Here is a 27,790-nt window from a genome sequence, read left to right on the forward strand (position 1 = left end):
AATGGCTCGCGATGCCCGGACGGAGCGCGGGATGGCGAAGAAGAGAGAGGTCTGCGTTGGCCACAATGCTGGCAGCAGCCCAAGACCCGCGGCTGGAAGCGGGCAGGGAAACCCACCAGCAGCCAAGGGAGAACTGAGGACACGGCTCTCCTTCCGTAAACACCGCTCAGTCCCCTCCCCTCTGCCGGGAAAGCAGCATTTCACCTTACGGGGGTGGGGGGAAAGAGTCCTGCTTTATGGACCCACTTTCCTCGTTCCCCACGATTTGAGTTATGGACCTTGCTTGATAATAGCCTGAAATCCATTGTTTCCCCACTTCTCTCTCTCATGTCATGCTTCCGTACCGACAGAGCTTTGCCATATACGGGATTAAATCTCTTTCCTCCCCCCCCTCTCCCCTGGGAAGTGGAAGCGTCCAGGCAGCTTGCTAATAGACACCCGAGGACTATGTATAACTAAGTGAAGCGGGAGGAGGGAGTTAAAGCCCCGGTGAGAACGGCTGAGTAGCAGCGGCAGGAGAAAAGGGGGTTTAAGGCTGACCCTGCCTGAAGCTCTCTTGGGGTGAGTGGCGGTTTTTTTTTGGGGGGGGGGAGACGGGAAGAAAGCAGGTCCCTTCCATCTCTTTCGCCTCTTTTCTCGCCTCCCCGGGGGAATTTATCTATAATTCGGTTCAACTACGCATTCTCTCCAACACTCCCCCCCCCCGCCGCCGCACTTCAGTTCCCAGTGTGATGGAATCTTGGCTTGCAAAGGGATATTCCAAAGCTGGTTTCAGCGCGGCTGGGAGGGGGAGTTCAAGGTGACTTATTTTCTGTTTCAAGATTAAAAGTAGCCATGCAGCTCGACACTATGACCGTCCTTTTGCAAGTGAGCCGCCCTGTTATTCAGTGCGCTTACACCTGAGTAATGGCGGTTAGAGCAGTAGGCTTTGCTTCGAGCGGTGGTGGTAAACAACCCCGCTGTCCTCTTGCAGAACCGGCGGCGGCGAGCGCTCGTGGCGTACGAGCCTTATTGTGGTTGCGTGTCTTAAATAAAATAAAAATAGGCCCCTAAAGTTTCTCCTCTCGTCTCTCCCTTCCCCCGCTTTTCTTGGGATGTATAATTAAGGAACCGGCAGGTTTTTGGTTTTTTTTTTTTTTAAAAAAAGAAAGGATTGCGTGTTTAACAAAGAAAACAAAACAGATGTTAGCAGAAGAGGCAACGGCGAAGGGGTTAGATTGGAGGTGTGTGTGTGTGTGTGTGTTTTAAATGCTTTCCTTGGAAACGCTGCTTTTGTTTTGGTCGGTCAGTGCCAAAGCACTCGTACCTCCGAGTAACTGCCAAAAATACATCTGTGGGGAGGGAATAACTGAAACAGATGGAGGAAGAGGAGGAGCTTCGGGCAGCTCGCCTAAATGGGGGCCAGCGAGAGCTGCTGTTGCTCGCGCAAATCTTGCTCAGCAAGGCAGGAGAAGGCTTTCAAATTGTGCAGTCTGATCCTATGCGTATTTATTCTGAACTAAACCTCCGCTCGGATGGCCGAGTTCAGCGATGGCCTTTTTTTCTTTTTACGTCCTGCATTTGCAGGCGTCTACAAACTTTCCTGCACCTCAGCATTCATGAGCCTGTCAAAAGATTAAGAATCGGGTTGATATCGGCTGGACTGATAGGAGGAGTGAAGATCCTGAATTGGGCGTACGGGTAACTACCCCAGATGAGTGGTTAGACCCAGGGTACACCACCACCACCCAGCCCCAGAAATGTGGTGGTGGTGGTGGTGGTGGTGGTGGTATTAACATTTGTATACTGCCCTTTACCTGTAGACCTCAGGGCAGTTCACAACATAAAATTACAATATAAAATACATAATTTCCGGATCAGAATCACTGTGTTCTGTTTAATAACACGAGAATGAACAACTGCTAGTTTGTGACTGCTGTGATGATAGAATAAAAATGTCTAAGCAGTTTACATAAAAGTAATAAAAGCACAATAACATTCAGTATGAAAAAGAAGTTAAAAACAATATATGCCTGTATGTCACAAATAAAGCTGAATACTGTACAAAAAAGAAAGAAAGAATTTATTGTCAGAGTCTAGGAAGCTTGGGTTAAGTTTTTTAAAGGCATTTAAAAGTCATTACTGGCTCCAATCTTAGTGTTGGAGAAATAAAAATGTTCTTTATTTCTCTGTACTGTGTATGGGTAAAATAAAGTGATATTGGGGGGGGGGGAGCCCTTTGCAATATGTCTTCCACAGCAGAACACTCAAAGGTCTCTTAAGCAGATTTGTGATTAGCTCAGCAAAGAGCAATGGGATGACGGGATGTGCTATTAGTGGATCTAAGCTGAATTAGCCAATGTGACAAACCCAAACTATGCTTACTGGATCACAAGGCTAGTAGGAATGGCAGGAGATGGGATGAGGCAGGCCTGGTTAACTGAGGAAACATATATGGCTAAACTCAAGTGGTAACTGGTAACAGCAATGAAGCAAAACCACAGAGGAGAATGAAAGTAATAAACTTCCTCATACCAAGTCAAACCACCTAGATCAGGGGTAGGCAACCTAAGGCCCGTGGGCCAGATGCGGCCCAATCACCTTCTCAATCCGGCCCACGGGTGGTTTGGGAATCAAGAGTGTTTTTACATGAGTAGAATGTGTCCTTTTATTTAAAATGCATCTCTGGGTTATTTGTGGGGCCTGCCTGGTGTTTTTACATGAGTAGAATGTGTGCTTTTATTTAAAATGCATCTCTGGGATATTTGTGGGGCATAGGAATTCGTTCATTTTTTCCCCTTCAAAATATAGTCCAGCCCACCACATGGTCTGAGGGACGGTGGACCGGCCCACGGCTGAAAAAGGTTGCTGACCCTGACCTAGATGGTCCATCTAGGTCAGTACAGTCGTACCTTGTGTTGCGTTCACTGCGGGTTGTGAATGGCGCGGGTTGCGAACACGGCAAACCTGGAAGTGTTTACTTCTGGATTTTGCCACACACGCAGAAGCCCTCCGCGCGGTCTGTGCATGCACAGAAGTGTTCTGCGCAGGTCGTGCATGCACAGAAGCGCAGTATCACGCTTCCACGCATGCGTGATATTGCTGCTTGGGTTACAGACTTTTGTAATGGCACCCCGGAACGGATCAGGTACGTAACGCGAGGTACCACTGTATTGTCTACGTCAGCTGACAGAATCTCTCCCACAGTTTTGGCAGGGGTCTTTCCCAACCTTACCTGGAGATGCCGGGGATTGAACCTGGGATATTTTGTGCAAGGGAAGCATGTGCTCTATTATGGCACTACAACTCTTCAGGAGACCCCTGAAGAAGTACAAAACAACTTTATACTGGGGTGGGGGTGGGGAGAGAAACTGCCAAAAAAAACGCCCAATGAAGATGGAGCATACTCAGTAACGTGACAATGGTGAATGTAATTTGGAAACATAAAATAGAAGATCATGGACAGCAGGGAGAGTGGAATGCATAGGGAAAGGCTGGCTGGTTGGAATCCTGAGGGTTCTTCTTAGAAGGGGAGACCACCAAGAACATTTTGCTGCTGGTCCCTTACTGATGACAGCCAGCAAAATCTTCTGCATTTTTATTTTTATTTTTGCTCGGTAGCGAATCCGACTGGGTTCAATGGGCTTTACTCCCATGTAAGCATGTTTTGCAAGTTGCTAACACCAGGAGAGAGAAATTCCAAACTGAAAATCTGCAACAAATGTTGCAACATTGCATTTACAGATTTTTCTTGCATAAGGTTTTCCTACTCTTACATTTGCAGAGAATTACTGTACAGCTACGGTATTTTATTTAAAATACATGTTTGTATTTTTTTTCTACTGGGCCCCCCAAGGCAGTGTTGGATAAATAATTTAGATGTGGAAAACAGTACCATGGGACAGGGAAGGAAGGGTTAAGCCTCCACTCCTCATGTACTACTCAGTTCAAAATAGACACTGCTTTCTTGGGGGGGGGGGGTCCAGGCGATCCAGTTTCTTATTACCCACACCTTGTCTCTTGCAGCCCTAAGAAAAAGTATGGGAAACCCCAGTAAGAACCTAAGCTTAGTAAACTGCATTAACTGGACAGAAGAACAAAGAATATAGGTTAAAAAATATACCAGGATCACCTATCTAAAAAACCTTGTAATATTATTCAGTGTAGAATAATCCTTTTCCCTGTACAGTCTTTTGCAAGGAGGCTACCAGTAATTTGTTTGTCAAATGAAGTCTCCCGAGTGCCACCAACCATTAGTGTGTCCCATTTTTAGAAAGACCCTTTCTGATGTTTACACGAATGTAGATCACCGATTTGAGTAGTAGACGTTTGAAGTGAAAATTGCACTTAATTATCAGTAGCTGTGGAATTATTGCAATATGGGATTAATGAGCCAAGGGCTGCTGCCCAATTTCCATTCACTGGAGGGCCAGATTAGGTGTGATGGTGGCAGGGCAATCACTTTAAATATGGGTCAGTTTAAAGTATGTATCACAAGTGTGTGTTGTGATGGTGGGGTATGATATAAAAAGTAAAAACTGGGTACAGTGGTACCTCTAGTTATGAACTTAATTTGTTCTGGAGGTCCGTCCTTAACCTAAAACTGTTCTTAACTAGACGCATGCTTTCGCTAATGGGGCCTCTTGCTGCCGCTGCACCGCTGGCACACAATTTCCATTCTCATCCTGGGGCAAAGTTCTCAACTTGAAGTAACTCTTCCAGGTTAGTTAGTTTGTAACCAGAAGCATTTGTAACCTGAGGTGTTTGTAACTTGAGGTACCACTGTACAGGTGAGCAACTGCAGAACCCTTCCACACCTACTGCTTACTTCCCGCTAGTCTGTGTCCCCTCGAGATGATCTATCCCGCTTTCCAGACCAGGCCCACTTGTATTTAACACTCTGGTTTATATGTACTTGGAGCAGACCTTTCTGTCGGGTCCTTCAAAGCCTTTGCACAGAGGCCCAGTGGAATTGAATGGATGCCACGCTGCAGTAGCTCTTGGGTGGGTTTTGCTTGAAATTGATTGGTTTTTGTCTGCACCAAACATGAAAGCATGGAGCACTGATTGTTAACGAAGTCATTGATTGAAGAGAGGGAAGAGTCGATTTGACTGGCAGTCCATTTACCCTAATGCCCATGATGAGCTGTTAATAACCAGGTCACACTAATAACAAGGCACAGATGCCAAAAATCAGCAAAGGAGTAAGACATCTGATATGGTCATCAAGTACCATGGACAATTGGCAGGTCATGGGAAGAACCATAGCTTGAAAGTACAACACCTGCTTTGATTGCAGAAGGTCCCAGATTTTAGCCCCAGAATCTCTAGACAGGCTCCTGACTAAGACCTGGGAGAGCCACTGTAAGTCTGTGTACTGAACTATATGGACCAGTGAGAGTTTTGCAAAGCATTATCTACCAACCTTCTGCTCCTTGAAGTGCACCTAAAGGAACTGCTTGGTACTCGCTAGAGCCACAGAGAGCTCTAAAGGTCTGCATTGCCATAACAAAGGCTCATAGACAGAGAACTTGTCTCCTGCCTGCCTGCCTGCCTGCCTGCCTGCTTCCCTTCCTTCCTCTCTGAGGAAAAGGGTTTCCACACCAACCTTATCCAGGTGGATCAGGGCATGCATAGCTTTATTATATGAAGCCCAGAAAATGCCCATTCCCAGGTATATCATGGCTCACTGTACTAGGTCTGCAGCCACTTAGATGGTGCCTAGCATCTTCACTGCAAAAGGCCTTCCCTCATAGCTCTAAGGAAGTTAGCTGTTGCTGTTTCTTTTACTGAAAGTACTTTCACATACCGGTAGTATGTGCTGCTGCTGAGGACCCAGGCTGCTATAGGAATAGATGGATGAATAGCATACAGAGGTACCCCAAACTGAATTTGTTCATGGAAATCTCAATGTTCGGGCTTAATGATCACAGAATCTGTCTCCTTATCTTCCCACGAAAACAAGGCAGCTCCTTCTCAGAAGGTGCACCACACAATTCAATTGCAGGCACTGATCATAAATCTCTTCTTTGTCTCCGTCTGCAGACCTGCTGGGCATCAGATTAATGCTCTCAAATGCGCCAAGTATCGAAAACATTGCCTCCAATGAATTGCATCGGATTCTGTTTGTGGAACAACTCTTGAGCAGGTAAAGGCTGAACTGCCAAGAATGGGCAACCTAGCCCAAATACATCTTCTAATGCAGACACACACCGTGGAGAAACACTATAACCTTACAGCTGTACCTCGGAAGTCGAACAGAATCCGTTCTGGGTGTCTGTTTGACTTCCAAAACGTTCGACTTTCAAAGTGCAGCTTCTGCTTGGCTGCAGGAAACTCCTGCAGCCAATCGGAAGCTGTGGAAGCCCCATCAGATGTTCCGCTTCCAAAAGAACGTTCGAAAACTGGAACAATCACTTCCGGTTTTCGATCGTTCGGGAGCCGGAACGTTCAACTCCCAAGGTGTTCGGGAGCCAAGGTACAACTGTACTATGGTTTGTTATGTTTCTCTTTCTACATTAAAAGTGGCTTATTTTTTAAAGTGTCCATGCACTAATGACAACCAGGCTTGTTTAGCATGGCCCAGATATTTCAACTGGTGTAAAACATCTGCCTCCAAACAGATTTTGCTGATGGCAAAGCGGTTGGAGCACATAACACCAATATTGTACAAGTTGCTCTGGTTGCCGGTACATTTCTGGGCACAGTTTAAGGTGCCCTTGCCTGAAGATCAGCTTTGGAGGCCCTTCACATACAACAGCCATTGAAGTGAGCATAAATGCCTTTTTAGCAGTGGAACCACAGCCGGGGGACACGTGGCCCCTTCACCGCAGGCCTGTGAGCCTGTAATGACATATTTCAGATTGCTTCCCCATCAAACTCTAAGCCAGGGGCGCAGGAAGTGAGGGGTGGAGGGGGCAGTTCACCCCAGGTTCCACTCTGGGAGGGGTGACAAGATGGCCCCTGCCTCCCCCCAGCTGTAGAGCAGTTGAGGGCACATGCTCGTGCAGCGCCCGTACAGGCTGCTGCTCTCATGTGGCGTCCGTACAGGATGCCGCTCGCGGTGCAAGAGGCAGCCCATACAGCCGCCATGTGCGAGCGGCATCACGTATGGACTGCGCATGTGCGGCATCCCGTACGGTCGCCGTGCAAGCTCCTCCCCCACTGCTCCAAGCTGGTTCTCTTGGTGTGAACTGATGTTGAAATGACACTAGATGTTTTAACTGGTTTTATTCTTCCAGCAGTTGTTTAATATTTTTGATACCTCTATGTTCGATTTAAGTATATTGTTGCTTTTCATGGAAGTTGTCATATGAGGACTTTGCTCCTAAAAGATGGCCTGAAACGATATGAAATAAATATATTGGAGAAATGTGAGTGGTGATTGCCATTTCGCTGTCCATTCGAAAGGAAGAACGTGATGATGGGCTAGTGAGGCTGTATTTAGGTTAAGAGCTTGTCCAGTATATCTGATTTTTTCTTCTTCAGCGGAAGCTAAACCATATCCAGTATGTGTCTATTAGCATGAATGAAAGAAACTCTTGGAGCTCTTGATCTTATGCCTCTCCTTTCTTTTATTTTGGCCATGAGTCTTGAGTCTATTTTTAGTCCATCTCTAGGTCCCTGATATATCCTTGTGTCAAATATGCACAGATTGCAAGTTTGCCCACTACAGTTTTCTGCCCAGTGCTAGCCTTAGCAGTCAGCTAGTATCTGGTGTCCAAGATGCTGTACAGATTGTTCTGATAGATCTCTTTTTAAAATCTTACTCAAATCTAAAGTGATACCTATGGGAATCCAAAGAGTGCTTTGCCAATAAGAAATTGTTTTTATATATGAAATTGCTTCATATATATGTTTTTAATCGTAGATGTTAAATTGCTTTGAGATGTCTCACAGGAAGTGATTTATTTATTTAAAAATCATTAGTTTATTTATAAAATTGGAGTTGGAAGGGACCACAAGGGTCATCTAGTCAACCCGCTGCAGTGCAGGGATCTTTTGCCCAATGTGGTGCTCAAACCCATGACCCTGAGACTAAGATGTGTTCTTTTTGTTTCTCTGTACAGTGATTTGTAGTTTTTTTTGGGGGGTGGGTTGTGTGCTCTAGGGTAGATGTGTGAAAACACAGGACACCTGACTTGCGGCTTTCTGCTCAGCATATTGCCACAGATCTTTGAAAGGAAAGCTACATTCTGTGTGTTCTGTGATGGTTTTTGTTTCAGAATATGGGATGTTCCTTAAAAGTAAGGGACACCTGGCAGATTTATTGACTGTAAACAAGACACCTAACTCTGGCACTTCATGCAAGTATATGTCTGCTGGCTGATTAGCTATAAAATAGCTTGAGTCATTTGCGCCATGTGAAAATCTAAATTCCATTTGGTTGCTTTTAATGGGATGATGACATATTTGCTTCCTGTCTTACACATGTTGACTCAGATGCATGCCTGGAAATCTTTTTCGTTGTTGAGCTACCTGAGCCACATTGAAAATGATTGCTGTTTCTTGGCACAGGAAGTGATTTCACCACATTAAATCCTGAGATGCAGAAGCTTCTCCCTACTATCTGTGTGAAGCTCTTTCCATCACTGGCTCCCCAAAAATGAGAGCAGGGGCCAAGTGAGCAGCTATGCTGGATAGTGGCTTGTTCAAATCTGTCCTTCTTTTGAACTTTGGCCACATTCACAACATACATTTAAAGCACTGTGATACCACGTTATACAGTCATGCCCCCCCCAAAAGAATTATGGGAGTTGCAGTATGTTGCAGAATTGTTAGGAGACCCCTATTCCCCTCCCAGAGCTATGGTTCCCTGGGAAGAGGGTTTGACTGGGAATTGTAGCTGTGAGGAGAACAGGGATCTCCTAGCAATCCTCAGCACCCTCCACAAACTACAGTTCCCAGTATTCTTTAGGGAAGCCATGGCTGCTTAAATGTATAGTGCTTTAAATGTATAGTGCGAATGAGCCTTTAGTTAGGTGGTCTTCCAAGTGGCCTATCAATTAATTGACTGGTCTTTTGACTGCTTATTATTTGATTGTGGTTAAACATTGTCAAATATTTCATGAAGCTGATAACATTGCTGTGTAGGTGGCAGCTTAAAAAAATGCGTTGTGGTGCCATTTGATAGCCAGAGTAGGAGTGAGAGCTACTTGCTTTCAGCACAGCAGCAGTGGGGGTGGGGAGAGACAAAGCCTCTCCTACTGGCCACCTGCTCTGAGTGCCAACATCTGCAAAGAGAAAAAGGAACAGAAACATCTCTCAGTCATTTTAAACAATAGAAAGCCTCAAGGTAACTTGACAGGATAAAATGCAAGACATAAGAGCAATGTCGGTAAACAAGGCAAAAGGCTCATTCAGTAACATGTTTTATAACGACAATTCCTACCCACCAGCGTTTGAAATTCTCCAGGCACATTTTGCACCTGGCTACTGGCTACCTGCGATCAAGTGAAGATGCCCGGGTGCCAGAATGGCGCCTGACATCTCCGTCATCTGGAGGGGCATTCCTGGAGATCCCTGGATCTTGACTATTTTCACACACTAGCAACACATCCTGTAGGATTTTATTAATGATATTTTATCTGCACAATCAGAATGAATTTCAGGAACCAAAAGGTTGTGTTGAAAAATAGGACTTTTTGGGCCGTCTGGCCCAAAAATGGCAACTAGGCATACCGTTTTGGCGACTGTAACCCTGGTTTAAGGAGCCATTTGGCACCTAGTTTATGTATCTGAGTTTCTAACCCACAACATAGGAAAACCAAAGTAGGAGGCCACATTAATTAGCCAAAAGGCCTGAGTAAACAAAAAGGACTTGGCCTGGTGCCTAAAGACTGGCAGGGATGGTGTCAGACATGTCTCCCTGAGAAGAACATTCCACATATGGAGCCAACCCTGAATAGGCCACCATCCACACCTCCTTTGGGTGAGGAACACAGAGAAGGGCTTCTGTTGAAGATTGCAGGGTTTGGGCTGGTTCATATGGAGAGAAGCAGTCCCTGAAGAATTGTGGTCCTCGGCCCTATAGGGCAGGGCTTCCCAAATGTGAGTCCCCAGCTGTTGTTGGACTACAATTGCCATCATCCCTGGTTAGCAGGATCAGTCATGATGAGAATTGTAGTCCAAAAGCAGCTGGAGACCAACATTTGGGAAACCCTGCTATAGCGATTTAACGGTCAAAGCCAACACTTTGAATTGAGCCCAGAAACGAATTAGTAACCAGTGCACTCAGGCTGGAGTCGATGTAATCTATTCAGGCCTTCTGGTCCCAGTCAGTAACCTATGACCAGCTAGCCATGGTTGCTGGGGGAGCCATGGACACATAACCTGTGGCCTTCCATATTTCATTGGACTAGAACTCCCATGATTCCTCACCATTGGCTATGCCGACTGGGACAACGCCTGGAGGGCCAGTTTCCCCATCCCCAGACTACCCTCTGCAGCATATGATCTGAGCATAGGACTGCAGCATTAATGGGTTCCTGAACCTAGGAAGCTGACTTATACAGAGTCAGGCCATTGGCCCATGCAGCACTTATTCTGCATCATTGGTCCTCCAGTGGTGGGTTAGGACTTGCTGTTAGGTCGTAGCCTGATCTAAGGTGGGTTGCAGTAGCAGCATTACTTTCCATATAAATATATGGTGGCAAATTAAGAAATGGGACCCCCAAAGAATTTTTTGGCTAAAGGTGCATCCTGGGTTTGAAAAAGTTGAAGACTGCTGGTCTAGACACTGGCGAGCAGCACCTCTCCATGATTTCAGGCAGGAGTCTTTCGCAGTCCTACCTGGAGGTGCCAAGGGATGAAACTGGGACCCTCTGCATGCCAAGGAGGTGCTTTGCCCCTTTGCCACAGTCCTTCCCTGATGACACTTTGATCTGTTAAATTCCTGTGAAGGGTTGAATTTAAGTTAACTCTCTTTCAAGTGTGACTATTATTTCACCATACACAAGCAGTCCAATGCCCAACCCTAACTTTGGCAAGCCATTGTGTTTGCCTTAGCCCTGCCTCTCCCCAGTCTGCAAAATAGATGGAATATTGGCGCACTTAATCGTTTCATTACAAAAATTGCAACAATAATGTACCGACCTTTGAATCCTTGTGTTACATATATGTTTAGTATTTAATCTGGTAATTTCCAGGGGGGTTCTGTTTTTTTTGTTTTTGCAGGAGAACTGCATCTATCTCCGCACAATTGTGAAAGTCACATTCTGTGGGCTGCTGGCCTAAGTAGGTTAGTCTGATGTTTTACTCAATGACAAAGAATTCCCTTCACACACACACACACCTTCAAAGTCCTCATTTAAAGCCCCCCTCCCCCACTCCAAAGGACTAATTGCTTCTTATCAAACAAAATATATTGGTGGGGAGAAAAAGCTTTGATTGCATAGTGAGCTATGACCTTGCCACATGGAGACAGCCGTTTTGTGCGCCTTTGTTTAAGAGCTTTTTCTAAAAACATCCAAGTGCTATACTGTATATATATGCTTGTGATGAAAACCAAAGGCCAAACAGGCTTAGTATGGCTTGATTCAGCTTCATACCAAAACTAAACCAATTAAATTCTATTTCAACAGTCAAGCATTGCTTGTTTTGTGCAATGACATCTGTGCGTAGTGACTTAGGGCACCATCCACTTGCGGCCCTGGTGTTTGTGGAAGGACTTTAGATCCAGTGAATGCCCTCTGCTAACGGAAAAAAGGGGAAAGGGGTTTTATTTGTCGCAGATTCCTCCTTCCTCTTCAGCTGCAATACTTTTTTCAAAAGAAGATTGATTTCAGAGGTTTGGGGGACCCCCTACAAACAGGGTGAAAGATGGCATGGGTGGCCTTGGAATGGGAAGCACATATTGACAAAATCCTCATACCTCTCCTTTGGGTAATGGCTCTGTCCATTGGATCAAAAGCACTTCTGTGAGTGCTGCAAGCAGGGGAGGAGGAAGGGGGGTGGCCCGCCCTGGGTGTCACCACTGAGGGGGGTGACAAAATGCCGGGCGGCACTCACTACAAGGCCTGCAGCACGCCCAAGCCACACATCTCTCCTGGGCGCACGCAGGCTCCATGCTGCCTAATTGGTCTGCCCATTGCCTCCCCTCAGCTCTAGGGCAGCTGAGTTGGAGGAGGCAGGCACACTCCGGAGGCCCCGTGGTGCACTCCACCCCTACGGGCAGCTCACCCTGCCCCTATGGGTGGCTCGCGCCACTCCAGGTTCCCGAGCAGGTTCCTCCGCCACTGGGTGCAAGAGCACCAACCTGGATTCTATCTTCTTATAATAATAATTTTTAAAAAACGGGTGCATTTTGTGTAAAAAAAAAAAAAAATCCACCTGAACAGGTCTAGATGACTTCAATATGCTCCCCCACCCCAGGTTCTGTGTACTGTATTGACAAGTGATCCCAAAATGCCTCTCAACGATGAGCAGAACGGTGACTGCGATTCTTCCCGATTCTCCGAAAGCACAGCTTCTTCTTCCAGCGACTCCGAATACTCAAGGCAGAGTTTCACCAGCGACTCTTCAAGCAAGCCCGGCTCTCCAGCTTGTAAGCTAGCATGAGCTACTGGTGCATATGGCAGGAAATTTGAGAACCACTACCTTGTGTGCAAAATTGGTGTTCACATTTGGTCTCTTCCCCCCCCCCCCACACACAAACACACAGTTTCAAGGGTTTCATCTGCTGCTGGCTTCGATGTACAAGAAATATCCAAGCTGTAGGCCGGTGTGGGGGAAGCAGTGGATCTCTGGATGTTGCTAGCCTTTATCTTCCATGAAAAGTCCATATTCTCCCATCTTTGTTGGAGTCAGTTGGAAATCACAAATGGGGAGAATGCCATTCCTCTTGGGAGCGGCTTGCAGGTTTCCCATAGGCAGTTGATTGGCTGCAATAACAGGATGCTGGACCAAATGGGCCACTGGCCTGATCCAGCAGGACTTTCCTTAGGTTCTTAACTCCCATCAGGTCCAGCTAGTGTGGCTAATGGTCAACAGTGATGGATGTTGTAGTCCTGCAACATCTAGAGAGCCCAAAATCTATATGTATTAGCTGAAATTCCGGCATTGCAGCAGAGGGTTGGACTAAATGACCCTCAGGGTCCCTCCCTGCTCTCCAGTTCTATGACTCCATGAAATTATCCACCTTTGCTCCAAGCAGTTAACTACCATTGTGGAAAGAGGCTGAAAGTTTCTATAAATTGTGTTTATGCATATTATTGGGTTCACCCTTTATCATCTCCACTTACAAAGGACCCATTCAAAAATATTAAAACCCTGAAGTGTTTTCATGTTAAGGGTTCATGTTAAACATGTTTTTCTTTCCTTTGTCCCAGCTACAAGCCCTCCCAAAGTGGTTACATTTGATGAAATGATGGCAGCAGCAAGGAACTTGTCAAACTTGACTCTGGCTCACGAAATTGCTGTAAATGAAAACTTTCATTTGGAGCGCACTGAACATCCACCAAACAGGCAAGCAAGAGGGGTTTAGTAATTTCACAGAAGGGGCTTTAGAAACCCAACCAAGGTTTTTTTTTACCATTTAGGGTTGGACAGGTATACTGAGATGTTTCAGTCTGGCCATGACAACAGGTAGATTAAAAAAAAAAATCCTTCCAGTAGCACCTTAGAGACCAACTAAGTTTGTTCTTGGTATGAGCTTTCGTGTGCATGCACACTTCTTCAGATACACTGAAACAGAAGTCACCAGACCCTTATATATAGTGAGAGAGTGGGGAGGGGTATTACTCAGAAGGAAATCAGTCCTTTCACGTCTATTTCTCTCACTATATATAAGGGTCTGGTGACTTCTGTTTCAGTGTATCTGAAGAAGTGTGCATGCACACGAAAGCTCATACCAAGAAAAAACTTAGTTGGTCTCTAAGGTGCTACTGGAAGGTTTTTTTTAATTTTTAATTTTGTTTTGACTATGGCAGACCAACATGGCTACCTACCTGTAGGTAGATTTTAATAAGGGCAAAATGCAGTAAAACAATAAATTCAGTTTTAAAGCAAGAAAAGACACTAGGGGCTTGTATGAATCACTGCTGCTTGGCAGCTAAAAAAAATTAAATCCACCAAGTGAAATTGAGGGAGATGTTTATATCCCCGTTTAATTAAGAAGAAAACCTAAATATGCATAGAAACTTTCCAGTATTGCATATCCGATTTTTTCTCTTTGGTAGACACAGGAACAGACTTTTCCTAGTTTTCAGTTCTAGCTGCAGTTGTTCTGGTGGGACAAATTATATAATCTGGCACACACTCCTTAGCATCAACCCAAATGCCTCTCCCTTAGGGATGTGAGGAGGCATCAATTTTCATTCAGGCCTGTGTTTATCACCTGCAGCGCTGTTTCCATTCTGCTGCAGCTCAGTTGCTAACAAAAAAACACTTATTTGTCTCTGTGTCTACTGTGGTGGAATTTTATGTAATTACATTATAAAAAAATTGATTGCTTATTGCTGTCATTTTGACTCTCATGGTTGTATCAACCACAGAAAAATGTGCATATATAGACTGATACAACGTATGCTTTATTCAGCACCATTCATTTCAGTGCAAATGTTAACTATTTACATTATTTTTTTGTTGCCTGCCACAGCTTGACTAGAAGGGTGAAACACATTGTGCACCAAGCATTCTGGGATTGTTTGGAGGAAGACTTGAATGAAGATCCTCCCAAATATGAACATGCCATCAAGCTATTTGAAGAAATTAAAGAGGTGAGTTAAGTCTTTCTTTCTTTCTTTCTTTCTTTCTTTCTTTCTTTCTTTCTTTCTTTCGTCAGCTTAGGTCCAGCTATATAATTTAATCAGCTCACACAAGACCTGCATTACCAAGGTGAGCCAGTTTAACTACAGCTGCTGCACCTTACTTGATTTGTGTGGGTTTTTTTTTAATATTTCAGATTCTTCTTTCTTTCCTGAACCCTGGGGCTAACAGGATGCGAAGCCAAATCTGTGAAGTTCTCGATGCCGACCTCATAAGGCAGCAGGCCAAGCACAATGCGGTTGACATCCAGGGTCTCGCAAACTATGTCATTAGCACCATGGGGAAGCTGTGTGCTCCAATAAGGGATCATGACGTCAACCAGTTAAAAGCTACTGGGAATATTGTCATATTGTTCAGGTTGGTGTAAGGTTTTCCTTTTTAACATGGTTCTTTAGCACCCGAAATCTCAAAGAACTGGCGAAAACTTGGATTTTTCAAATATGCTGTAAGGTTTCTGTGGTGGCTTCTCACGAGTAAAGAGTAAAGAGTCCGGATCCACTTATTTACAGGATTTATTGTACAACTATATACATTGCAGAGCTCAAAAGTCCGTGACCATGTACCAAGTAGTATGGGAAACAGCCCTATTAGAAAAACTAACCAGTAAGCTGAAACTGACACGGGGACAAACGGAAGAAGACACCTTCACCCCACTATGGTCCCCCTTCATCACACACACAGCCCAACAAGATAATGACAAAAATCTACCAACAGCATACAAATCAATATGGCTAACCTGACCAAAAACACACACACACCCCACTCACCCAGGAGGCCAAAGAACACCACAGCCAACCACAAAAGGAACAATCACGCCCCACGCCAACCCTGACCTCTCTCACCACCAAAGGAGCACAAGCGAACAGAGAACCTACACAGACAATGCTGACACCAAACTCTACACATATTAAGTGAAACAGAAACATCGTCACCCTACCCCACCCATCTCCCCATCCCACCCACCTCTCTCCCCCCTCTCTCCCTAATGTCTCAACAACAACAACCGATTTGGAAAAATGTTATATGGAAAAATACGAGAGAGACATTGCATTACCTCTGTAAACCAAGAAAATCTTTAAAAAATATATTAAAAAGAAGAGGTCCGTGACAGTCTTAGTCACTCTCAGATCCCAGAAGTGGCGCTTTTCAACAGCGCCCCCAACAAAAGAACTTGGGCACCCCAAGTCTCCTCCTCTCATCCCTGCGTTTCACCTCTCTATGCAATTGGGGCGACGGAACTGCCGTTGCCCCCTCCTCCACTGAGCCGCTTGGTCGGTGTTGGGAACCTGGAGCATCCCACAGCCGCTTCCCCACGGAGCTCTCTTCCTCCCTGTCGCTCCCGCAGGATGTCTCCCTGCTGCTCCGGTGATGTTGGAAACCAGCAGCCTTGCAGAGCCCTTCCACCACCCCGCTGGGCTCTGACGGTTCCCTGATATATATTGTTAGTGATCTGGACTGGGATCCAGGGTTTCCCAAACTTGGGTCTCCAGCTGTTTTTGGACTACATTTCCCATCATCACTGACCACCGGTCCTGCTAGCTATGGATGCTGGAAGTTGTAGTCAAAAAACAGCTGGAAACCCATGTTAAGGGCTGCCAGGAGGGTGCACCTAGGCCAGCAACCTTCTTGCATTTTGTTTTCCTTCATGCTGCTTGTTTGTTTTGATTCTAACATTTGCAGTTTTACTAGTCCCACATGCTGCTCCACCTAGAAGTGCTTTCCATGAAGCAATCGTTTAACAGAGGGCTTGCCAATGTGGCACCCATGGACGTCTTCCTCTGATGCTCTCAGATCCTCTGAGTGCCCCACTTGCCACCACCTTGGTCTTGAGAGTGGTTGCCTTTTTCTCCTTTGAAAAGTAGAGCTGAAGGAGGATGTTGCAGGAGTGATGCTTGTTCCTCCTTTCAGCTCTCCGTGCTCTTCAAGATCCAAATTACTGGCTCCAGCTTCTACACAGATTCCTTGTGTGGGGCACACAAAAATACATCTGGGCCAAAGGGGTTTTGCAGGCACCTGCAAAGCCCTGCCCATAGCGCTTTGCAAGCACTGATCACCCGCTGTTCCTCAAAGTGGGTCTGGTTTTGTATTAAGATGTTTGCTATCTTCCTGTGTCTATTGAAGCCATTGTAACATGGGAATTCAAGCAGTGATGTGAAGGGGAGTCCTTGGAACATTTTAGTGGGATTTTGCTGGCTTAACTGCAAATACACTATTTTAAGTAGGTTGTAGACCAGAATATTTTAATTGCATTGCTTGTGAGCATTTAGTAGAAGCTGTGTGTTATATTAACACAGAGATACTACAAATGCACAGAGTAAGTTCATGAATTGCCATAATAATAGTTTGGCTGTGCTGCAATTTATCTTTGATGCTCAAGCAGTGGGGCGGTTGCCCTTTGCAAACTAGACTACTGGGGAACTGAGATAAGCCTGTGTCTCTGCATATGCTGCGTTGTGGACAACGCAATCAAGTTTCCTATGGTCACATGGCTGCAAACTATTTTTGTTTGTTGTATTCTTACAGGCAAATATTCCATGTTCTGGATCTCATGACAATGGATATGGCTAATTTTACTATTCGGAGCCTTCGGCCTCATCTTCAGCGTAACTTGGTGGATTATGAAAGAGCGAAATTCCAAGATATACTTGAAGAAACGCCAAGTATGTCCTTTGTTTACATAGGCGGGTGTACAGCCAATGGTCTGGCAATGCACGCAATTGCCTGGGGCCTCTAGTTAAGAAGAGGCCCAAGGGGAGATTTACATTTTCCTTCCTCCTCAATGAACTGAAAGCTCCAACAGGAAGAAATCTGATCTTTTTAAGCCACCTTCTAAAACCTGTTCATGGTGCTATACCAGAGAAGCAACCTTTAAAAAATGCTTTGGGTCAGGAGTGTTATCCAAGTCTCCTTATTCAGTATATGAGAGACCTGCAAGCTATACAGTATTTGTGCAATCCTTGGACCCCAACCTACTGACACAACCGAAGACGGGAATTAACATGTTATATTCAGACAGTGTTTTTATCAGGGGACGCTGTGAGTGCTGCACCACTTTGTTGGAGCTGGGGGGAGCATTCAAGGAACATGTCGTGTGGAGACTCAAATATAATGCGGAACTTAATAGTTAGTAGGAAGTCATGAGAAAAGAATAAACTGTCATGTGAATGCAGTTGCTCTTCCAGAAGGCCCTGCCTTCCTCCTGCACAGTCTGTTGTGATGCTATATGTCTTGTTGCGCAGTCAGAATTTGTGCTGACAGTGGCTATGGCACAAGACGGGCAGCTTCCTTCTTGCAGTGAGTGCTACCTCCATTGCAATACACGCAGTGGCATTATAATACAATGCAGGCAGAATTGCAACTGGTCTGCTACGATGTGATTGATCTCCATCAAATAGCACTGTAGCTGTTCTGTGCCTTTCTGCAGTTCTCTACTTCCACCTCCTTTTTTTGCAAGCAGGGCCTTGGGGTTTGCCTTCCTCCACAGAGTGTGCCTCCCCCAGCTGTGCAATAATAAAACGTGTGCTAGTTTCTCTTTCTGTCTTGCAATGTTTAGGTGCCCTGGACTTGACCACAGAATGGATAAGGGAATCTATACAAGATGAATTGTCTTCTCTTTCCTGTGAAATATCATCGTGTACTGGTGCTAATGGGATGTCCAAAACAAATCTGAGCCCTACTTCGGTGCTAACAAACAGCTACTTGAAACTCTTGCAGTGGGATTACCAGAAAAAGCCTGTTCCTGAGGTAAAGTGTGACACTTGCTCTCTAAGACAGGGGCAGGAAACCTATGGGACCTGCAGGTGTTGGGGGACTACAACTCCCATCATCCCTGACCATTGGCCTTGTTAGCTGGGGCTGATGGGAATCCAACAATATCTGAAAGGCGCAGGATCCCCAGCCCTGACTTAAAAGCTTCCTCCTCACCCACCATGACCAATCCCAGAGCATAGTTTCCTATCTCCGTGTGAAGAAAGTAGCCTTGCAGCAAGTTTGTGGGAAGGAAGGAAGGCTTGTGGAAGGGAGGAAGGCTAAGTAGCCAAAGGAACTTTTATGTGCTGGAATGTGCAGTCCTACATTTAAAAATGAAGATGCAAAATAAAACTATTTAAAAGGCCAGAATGCACACCAGAAAAGTGGGAAGTTGTCACATGGATGGTTAGAGCTACAATTCAGAGTGCTTTCACCAATCAATCCATCTGACAAAGGGCACATTCATGCAATGAATGCCACTTCACCATGATGCCACTTCAAACAGTTACGCATCCCTCAAAGAATTCTGAGAGCTGCAGGTTGTTAAGGTTGCTGAGAGTTGTTAGAAGGCCTTTGTTCCCCTTACAGAGCTACAATTCCCAGAGGGGGAATAGGGGTCTCCTAACAATTCTCAGAACCTGTAAAAATTTCAGATCCCAGGTTTATTTAGAGAATGTCATGACTGTTTATAAAGTGGCATAACTTAAATGTATGGTGTGAATGTGGTCTAAATGAACTCCTTTGACAATAAATTGAACTCCTGGTAAAATACATATTTTTATATTCAGTCTCATTCGAAATTTGTGTTTTGTTGACGCTCTTTTCTAAACATCTTATTCCAGACATTAATGACAGATGAAGGTCGTCTTCGGGAGTTAACAGACAAACTGAATCAGTTGAAGGTTATAGCGTGTGTGTGTCTCATAACAAGCAACATGTTGGCTGCAGTTATTGAGTGCATTCCCGATTTTGTAGAGAAACAAAAGCGGATTTCATTTGTGCTACTTGAAGGAATGAATAAGAAGTAAGTATTTAGACTTGAGTGTTGGAACTTACTGAAAACCTATGTGAAAAGTAAATATAGGGGCAGGAATAAAAGGCAGTATCTGACAGAATTAACATGGTTTTCTCCTCACCCCCCCCCCTTTTGCAGGAGTTTTGATTTGAAAGAAGCTCTTAATGCAATAGGTATTCGTACGTGTAGTGAAATAAATGAGTCAGTGACTGAGAGAGGCTTCCCACCACTAAATAAGGAAATGCAAACAAATTTAGTAGGGCAGCTCTGCAACATCACTGAGGAAGACAATCCTATCAACTCCTTAATTGGTTAGTAACTTAACTCACTGGCTACAGGCATCTTAATGTTTTACGTGTATATGTCATTGTCGTGATTTGAAATAAAATTGTGATTTCCAGTCACTATTATCAAATACTGTAGCATGAAAAAGGCTGCCCTCATTGACCTGCTTCTCATGTAATGCTAAGCCATGGCTTAGTGTGAATGCTCAGGTTCCTAGAGAGACAGTGGCTGCTTTATTTCTCTTCTGGTCTTGCTGCTACTGCAGGGCTGTGAGCTAAACCATGGTTAGACTTATTGTCTCATCCGAATCAGGACTCATGGTTTGTCTTGACAAGCCAGGAGCTGTAGCTAAAAAGTTTGTTCTATGGCTTATGCCTTGTGGGTTTATCTGGCTTCGGATGACATGCTAAGCCAAACCAGGGCTTAGCTTGCAGTGGCAGGACTGGAGCAGAAACACACTGGCTATGATATCCCATCTAGGCTTAGGGCATTACATGTGAACTTAGCCACTGTGTGCAGTTTAAATGGTCCCGAATCAGTGTATGTAAGCCCCCATCTCTGCAATTGGGGAGGACAAGACTTCATACCTCTCTCTACACACCTTCATTTATGCCTGAACAGAACTTCCACACACTGAGCTGTGTGTGCAGAGGGATCTGTCCATGTGTTTGGTTGAAGGGTTTCTGACTGTAGATCAGGGGTAAATCTGTGTGGTGGGGTTTGCTACTATTACTCTTCAGCCTTGCCTGGTCACCTTACCAGTTCTACAGAGGAAAAAGGCAGTGGTTATATAATCTCCCTAACTACTCATTGGCTGATCTAGGCAACTGCACCCTGAACTTTCTTGTTCTCCCTGCCCTCTAAACCCCCCACCACCACCAAACCTAAATGCCACCCCTCCTGACTGGGGCAGAAGTGCAAGGGGTATGTTGAAAAGAGCAGAGGAAACAGCTTGCTGTAATAAAGACTGGCCTCCTGATTTCTGTCTCTGCCCCTTCAAGTCCTTGTAGGAAACATGTGAAACCACACTTCAGTGCAGGAATTGAACGCAGATTTAAATTTATCTTCACAGGAAATGCAGAAACCTTCCAAAGCCTACTGTACAGTAGCAAAACAAGTTGTAATCCCAACCTTAAAATGGTTGGTGAGATGTCCATAGCACTATATGTGGGTGTCTTGAGATAGTGACATCTATATGTATGTAGACCTCCTCAGCAACTTGATCACATGGAGTTTCCTGGGAAGTCTGTTCACATAGATGGACATAGGCTTCACTTGCTCAGTTTGTTGTCCACTCTTAGCACATGGGTTTGGGGGTGGAGCCTGTGCTGAGGCTGTGCTGCTTCTTTCTATGTATGCATGGATGGTTTTCGTGCAGTTAAATCATGAAGGGGCCTACTTCATTTATATTTAGAACATTATGCTGTCTGTCTTGAATGATACAAGCCAAAGTTCAGTTGCACTCAGGCTCAGTTTGTGGATGTCCCATGAGCCTTTTGTTGACCACTCTCAGAACAGGATGCTGGGCTAGATTCACTATTGGCCGATTCTTACTTTCTTAAATTCTAATTTTGTGATGTGTTTCCCCCCCCCCTAGATAAACGGATTCATTTGTACATGAGAAGCTTGCTTGCTTCTCCAGGCTTTCAAAAGTCTATGCCCACAATTCCAGGAGGCCTTGCCGTGATTCAGACTGAGATAGAGACCATTGGATCACAGTATGCCAACATTGTTAACCTGAATAAACAGGTGTATGGACCATTCTATGCGAGTATTTTCCGAAAACTGCTCTTCAGTGAATCAAGCAAAGCAGAGGCTGAACCTTCTACCAACTGAAATATTTGGGTCTCTTTTGTTCCTTCCTGGTCACAGTATTTATATTGTGATTTGTATTCTTCTCAATGTGCATGGCTTGCAACGATGACTGTTACAGAGAGATAAATCTGTGTGTCTAAGCGGGCTAGACCAGAGATACTATATATAAATAAAATGTCCCTTGAATCTGCAAAGTTACTAAAAAAAATTGTTAAAGAAATAATTCTGTTTATAATGGCAGATTGTAACATTTATTGCACTTGCTTACTGTAACTGTATTCTCTTGCAAACAGTTGTGACATGTTGGAGAAATGCTTGCTGATGTTTTAGTAACATGCTTATTCCAATGCCTTCAGAGCAATAAAACTGAAGTTAGTAGTTCAGATTTGATCTGAATTAAAATATTAAGCTCTTAACCCCAACCCCACCACTCTTTTTCCAAATTGGCTTGTTAACAAAATCCTATTTTCATTCCTCCATATCCCTCCTTTGGTTCTGTACTGGCAACTGTGGGGTGGAGTGGAAGGGGATGGTTCTCATCAGATTGCTCCTGAACTGCTGCCTGCTTCATGAGCAGTCTTCATAGCAGCCCAGTTCCAAATTGCTTAGAGGTATTAAAAACAAACAACCCCCCACATAGTCTAGCTGGCACGTGGAAGGGTAATAAGTGCACATTTTTCAAGCAAGCCACATGAATGTTTTGATGTAGTAGATTGCTTGAGAGCCTGCATTATTATATGCAAACTATATGTATATATTTGCATATCTCAAACTATTCAATATAGATAAGCGTCATTACTTTGGTTATCTAATCCTCCCTTTTATACCACAAATGAATCATGACTTGAACAAAATTACTTCTAGGAAGTACAATTTATAATACAGTACTAATTCACTGTGATCCTTTTCAATAACAAACTTATTAAGTATATAAACATTATATTGGGAGTCTCTAAATACTCCCAATTGATATTTTATATCCCTAAAGTGTGTTTTTTGGTAAGAATGAATCTTTATTCACTTTGGGAGTAAGGTTTAAAACCATTTGCCATACAATGTTTTTGATGTGTCTATCGCAGAGGACCTTGATATAAAAAAGCATTGTAGTTTTATTGACAATTATGATTTTTTTAAAATCAAAAAATGGAAACTTACGACTTTCTTTTTAAAATCTCTACCAAGTATATCTCAGTTATCTCAGACTAAGGCTGACTTCCTGCCTGAGGGTGGGGAGAGGCAGAATTATTTCTTTCCTTCCACAGGTTTTGATTTCCCTGTGGGATTAAGCAAAATGACAAAATGGCGAATGCGTATTCAGTTATCGTTCAGTTCAATGAATCCAGTGGCGCTAGTGATAGCCATATGTGACTCTACAGACTACTCTCTCAAACCACAATCCTGTTCAAGATGCCTTCGGAAGAGAGTGTTTCTTGCCCTGCACTTGCCTTGCACTAAGATAGCCTTCCCCAACCTGGTGCTCTCTTGATGTTGCAGGACTCCAGTTCCCTTAACCGCTGACCACTGGCTATGCTGCTGGGGCTGCTGTCAGTTGGAGCACAACTACATCTGGGAGGGCGCCAGGCTGAGGAATGCTGCTCTAAGATTTTATGTCCAATTACAAGGAATATGAATTTAATATATATTTTTCACTTTTTAAAATTGTTAGGCTGACTTGGAGAAACTCTGCTTTGTGGGAGCTATTGCAATATAACTATTTGTATCAAGAAGCCAATAGCACCCCAGATTATGATAAGGGAACTCTATACTTTCTTAAATTTGAAAGGAAAATATATTAAATAGTCTAAACTAATATGTGTGACTTAGATATGGCTATGTTATGTTATAAACATCCACAATAAACCTTATTGTAATCATTTTGTTGTGGTATATATCTTTTTCTGTTTTCTTAAGCACTCTGCAGGAGTCAAGTGGAGCCACAGTCCTTCCACAAGATTCTAATTTACTTGGGAAACAATAATATTTATTAGAAAAGAGAAAGCAAGCTTTTTGTGATTTTATAAATGACTTTAAAGGGGCATTTTATATAGCATGGTATGTCCATTCAGCAATATTTGAATGTTTCCTAGCTAATGTTCACAGCCTTTTGGATGTTGAAATTAATCAGTTAACTTGTTCCTCCTGCATGTTGTTTGCTGAAATAATCCAAATATGTTTACTTTTGTTAGCTTAACAAAAGCAAGATAGTGTATGTAACTGGTTTGTGAGATGGTTTTTTTGTGTGTTAATATTTCGTATTCATTAAAATTTGTTTGTGATTTAAATTGTTGTGGAGATTCCCTCTCATTTAAAGTAGTAAAACAAAAAAGATGCAACTGCAGAGAGCATTTATTCTTGGCTATTTTGCAGCCCAAGTTGGGAACAGGTCAACTGATGGCTAAATTAGTTCAGCTCTGCACAGACCCATGAGAAGCCACCATTGCTAACAAATTGAAAATCCAGGGAGATTTAGAACCAGGGAGGGCCATAGCTCTGCAACAGAGCATCTGATTTGCATGCAGATGGTAGCAGGTTCAATCCCTGGCATCTCCAGGTAGGGTTGTGAATGTCCCGTCTGAAATCCTAGGGATCTGCTCCAGTGTAAACAATGTAATAGAAGAAGTGTGCATGCACACGAAAGCTCATACCAAGAACAAACTCAGTTGGTCTCTAAGGTGCTACTGGAAAGATTTTTTTTTATTTTGTTTCAATGTAATAGATGGACCAATGGCAGCTTCTGATGTTCTTAATATGGATCGCCCACTGTGCTCCACTTTTGCCACTGTTCACAATGGTGTGAACAGCTGTGGGCAGGGCATATCAAATGAAGGAAATAGGCTGCCAATACAGTTCACAATCTCTCCTTTTGCCACTATTCATTATGGTGTGGGCAGGGCATATCAAGTTAAATAGCTGCATTTGTATCCCTATGAGCTGCCTATTGGGCACACTTAGAATCTTCATGTAAAAGCAATACATGTAAAATCTTCATGTAAAAGCAATAGCAATGGCAGTGTGAGCATATGTTTTTAATTAAAAATTACTCTTAACAATTAGCAAAAAGGGGCCACTACAAGCCATTAGTATGTACCTGTTGCCTTCATTGTTGTTGGGACTCAGGAATACTTAGCAGCAGCATGAAAACAAACTGCTGCCACCTAGACAGATGCAACAGGTTGTAGTAGGTCCAAGCTGCCAGTTGGATTGCCATCATATTGTTAGAAGCAGCATTATACTGCTAACCCAACCATTGGTAGTGAACCAACATTTAAGGAAGGAGGAGACACCCAGAATCGGTCCAAGTGACTTTGTGGACCTGCTAGCTGCATATGATCACAGTGGCAGTGCCTAGTTGAATCAGGTTACCTTAAAAAAATGCCTGGGTTAGTAGTTTATTTCTAAAGTCAGGTAGGTTCTGTTCTATGGATACCAATCCTTTCTTTTCTTGCTTTCTACACAGTGCGGTCTGTGACATCTGTATGTTAGAAATCCAACAGGCAAAACTCAGAAATGGGCAACTATACATACACCTATTGTACTTCTGCCTATCATATAATTCTCAGAACACATATAATCAATTAGGAAAGAAGTGACATGAACTTTAAGTATCCAATACTGTAGTGCAACCACAAAAGGAAGTTATATTTGTTGCATTTTACTCTATTGTGATGAACTGGGAAGATTAGCAGATTCCTTGATGGGGAATTTATACCAGCGGTTTGTGTTTCTATTGCTCCCATTCGAGCAATTCCACCAAAAAGCTTTTAGGTTGTATTCATCCATTTCGATGCTGATTTACCTTTACCTTTACTGTACACCTTTACCTTACACCTTTACCTTATACGCATTTACCTTTACCTTACACCGGAACGTATTCGAGAGACATAAGACGTGCCACAATTTCGTGTGTGTTAGGAAAAGGGGGACAGGAAGAAGCTTCCTCAGTTAAGGGATCGGTTTTGAGGAAAGCTGAGCTGTAAAGAGAAATTCTGGCGTTCATCATTAGGCGTTTCCACACTCGCTCCTGGCCAAGCAGCGCTTTAGGCAAAGACGGATCACTTCTGCGGCGGAACCTCTGCGCTGCGGGCCCAGTTGCATCTGGGGACATGTTTCACAGCCGTACTCGGTGCGCTCTGCATAGTGCAGGCCGGGCTTTCGTCGTCCTCCCCGTCCGTCCCCCTCGGACTGGCTGTTTCTTTCTGGCATGGAGACGCTAGCGGCGGAGCTGGGAGCTTCTACTCCGGAGCAAGCGGCGGCTCCCGTAAACACGGTGGAGGTGAGAAGAGAACGAAGCAGGGGAGAGAGGGGGGCGGCGCCTTGGCTGCCGAGGCTCCTCCTCGCTGTGGAAAAATAAGTACGACGCCTCTGTGCGGCTTCAGGGGGACGCGCGCCCTGGCTTCCGGCTACGGCTCTTTCGGGTCTTTGTTTGGCCTCCGAGGCAGAGGAAGGGAGCACATGCGCAGAGCTCCCCTTTCACTCGCCTGACACTCTCTTCCCCGTTTCTGGGATACAGCAAGAACAAATCGGTTGGCGGGTCCCAGGGTAGTGTTGGGATGGGGAACCTGTGGACGCCCAGATGCTGCTTTTTTTTTTTTTTTTAAGACTCCAGCTCCCATCTTCCCTGCCCGTTTGCCATGCTGGGTGGGGCTGATGGGAGTTGGAGTCCAATAGCCTCTGGGTGGTCACATGGTCCATATCCCTATTGTATCTGCGCATCAGATGAACTGGTGTTTCCCCCTTTCAATATACTGTAGTAGTGATTAGTAAGACTTGGTTACAGGTGGGTAGCCGTGCTGGTCTGCCATAGTCGAAACAAAATAGAAAATTCTTTCCAGTAGCACCTTAGAGACCAACTGAGTTTGTTCTTGGTATGAGCTTTCGTGTGCATGGACACTTCTTCAGATACCTTAATCAGATACCTTGGACTTCCTTAATCTTCTTTAAGCTATTTTGGCGAACTTGTTGGTGGGAGATGGGGCATTGTCCTTGCTGCTACTTACCTGTTAATCCGAGTGGCACAAGGCACTTCCATCTGCTCTTGTCACATGGACGCTGTCCGGATAATGTTTGCTATGCTAGCAAATAAAAATACACATTAAAAAAGGAAGAAACGTTACTGTAGCACACATAGACAAAAGCCTGAAAGCATTGCCATCTCTCTTTGTGATTCTGCTGTTCTGGATCTCCTATGGCCGATAGCTTCCTAGGTATTGAAGTTTGATGAGAAGTTTCAGGGGCTCTAGAAGAGAGGGGCTAAAGTGCAAGGACTGAACTGGTTTCTCTTTGGCTTAATGGGTTATTATGCAATTTAGCAGGAGGGCCATAGCTCAGTGGTAGAGCATCTGCTTTGCATGCAGAATGTCCCAGGTTTGATCCCCAGCATCTTTAAGTACAGCTGGGAGAGACCCTTGCCTGAAACCCTGGAGATGTGCTGCCAGTAATGTAAGCTATGTACATTGCCTTGAATTCCATGATGGAAGAGAAGACGACACAAATGGACATACTAAATAATTAAACCTCAGTCATCCACATCTGTGACTTAGAGTTATTGACTTTAAGAGCTTGCTTGATGATCTAAAAAGTGTTATTACAGTGGTACCTCTGGTTACGTACTTAATTTGTTCCGGAGGTCCGTTCTTAACCTGAAACTGTTCTTAACCTGAAGCACCACTTTAGCTAATGGGGACTCCCGCTGTGTCTGCGCCGCCAGAGCACGATTTCTGTTCTTATCCTGAAGCAAAATTCTTAACCTGAAGCATTATTTCTGGGTTAGCGGAGTATGTAACCTGAAGTGTATGTAACCCGAGGTACCACTGTACTGCTAATAAGATCAATATCACCCTACAAGTGAACTAAGCATTTTACATAGAAGAGTATATACCTGTTTAGCTTCTTGAAAATCGATTCCCCATCTTTTAAAAGTTGTTTTATGCTATACCTTTGTTTTCAGGAAAAATGGAGATTACTTCCAGCATTTCTGAAGGTTAGTATATTTGTGTAGCTGCCATTGGTGGCATTTACAGGTTTTAGTAAATTGAAAATGAAAATCTGAGATATTCTCATTGTTTTCATTAATGATAAGTACTGCAAGCACTGAATATAGCCGGTGTACATTTTCAGTCATGTAAGTGCCCTTCTTTTAGGAAGCATAAATTCATTCTTTGAGTTGGTTGGAAAATTGGT

General features: G+C 44.2%; 2 protein-coding genes across 5 annotated transcripts in view; both read left to right on the forward strand.

Annotated features, from left to right (window-relative positions):
• Positions 1–498: 498 nt before the first annotated feature.
• TCP11L2 (t-complex 11 like 2) lies at positions 499–23,892 on the forward strand. 4 transcript variants are annotated; one of them, XM_033161745.1, is made up of 12 exons: positions 499–561; positions 6,025–6,127; positions 11,155–11,214; positions 12,352–12,523; positions 13,308–13,443; positions 14,576–14,696; positions 14,882–15,102; positions 17,269–17,405; positions 18,299–18,489; positions 19,338–19,519; positions 19,649–19,821; positions 21,393–21,631. In XM_033161745.1, exons 4-12 carry the CDS (start codon positions 12,385–12,387, stop codon positions 21,629–21,631), a joined length of 1,539 nt encoding a protein of 512 aa, XP_033017636.1. In that variant the 5' UTR covers positions 499–561; positions 6,025–6,127; positions 11,155–11,214; positions 12,352–12,384. The 4 variants fall into 4 exon arrangements, with proteins under 4 accessions (XP_033017636.1, XP_033017638.1, XP_033017637.1 ...); XM_033161747.1 differs by having other exon boundaries at positions 500–561; positions 11,155–11,218; positions 21,393–23,892; XM_033161746.1 differs by lacking the exon at positions 6,025–6,127 and having other exon boundaries at positions 527–561; positions 11,155–11,218.
• Positions 23,893–25,782: 1,890 nt separating this feature from the next.
• Positions 25,783–27,790, forward strand: part of POLR3B (RNA polymerase III subunit B) — a 54,969-nt gene continuing 52,961 nt past the window's right edge. Inside the window, exons 1-2 of the mRNA XM_033161547.1 lie at positions 25,783–25,883; positions 27,558–27,590. Of these exons, the coding sequence (XP_033017438.1) occupies positions 25,812–25,883; positions 27,558–27,590 (105 nt within the window). The 5' untranslated portion in view covers positions 25,783–25,811. The remainder of the gene's footprint in view (positions 25,884–27,557; positions 27,591–27,790) is intronic.

This window comes from Lacerta agilis, chromosome 10 (genome assembly GCF_009819535.1).
Source record: "Lacerta agilis isolate rLacAgi1 chromosome 10, rLacAgi1.pri, whole genome shotgun sequence".
In the NCBI taxonomy this organism is placed as follows: Eukaryota; Metazoa; Chordata; class Lepidosauria; order Squamata; family Lacertidae; genus Lacerta; species Lacerta agilis.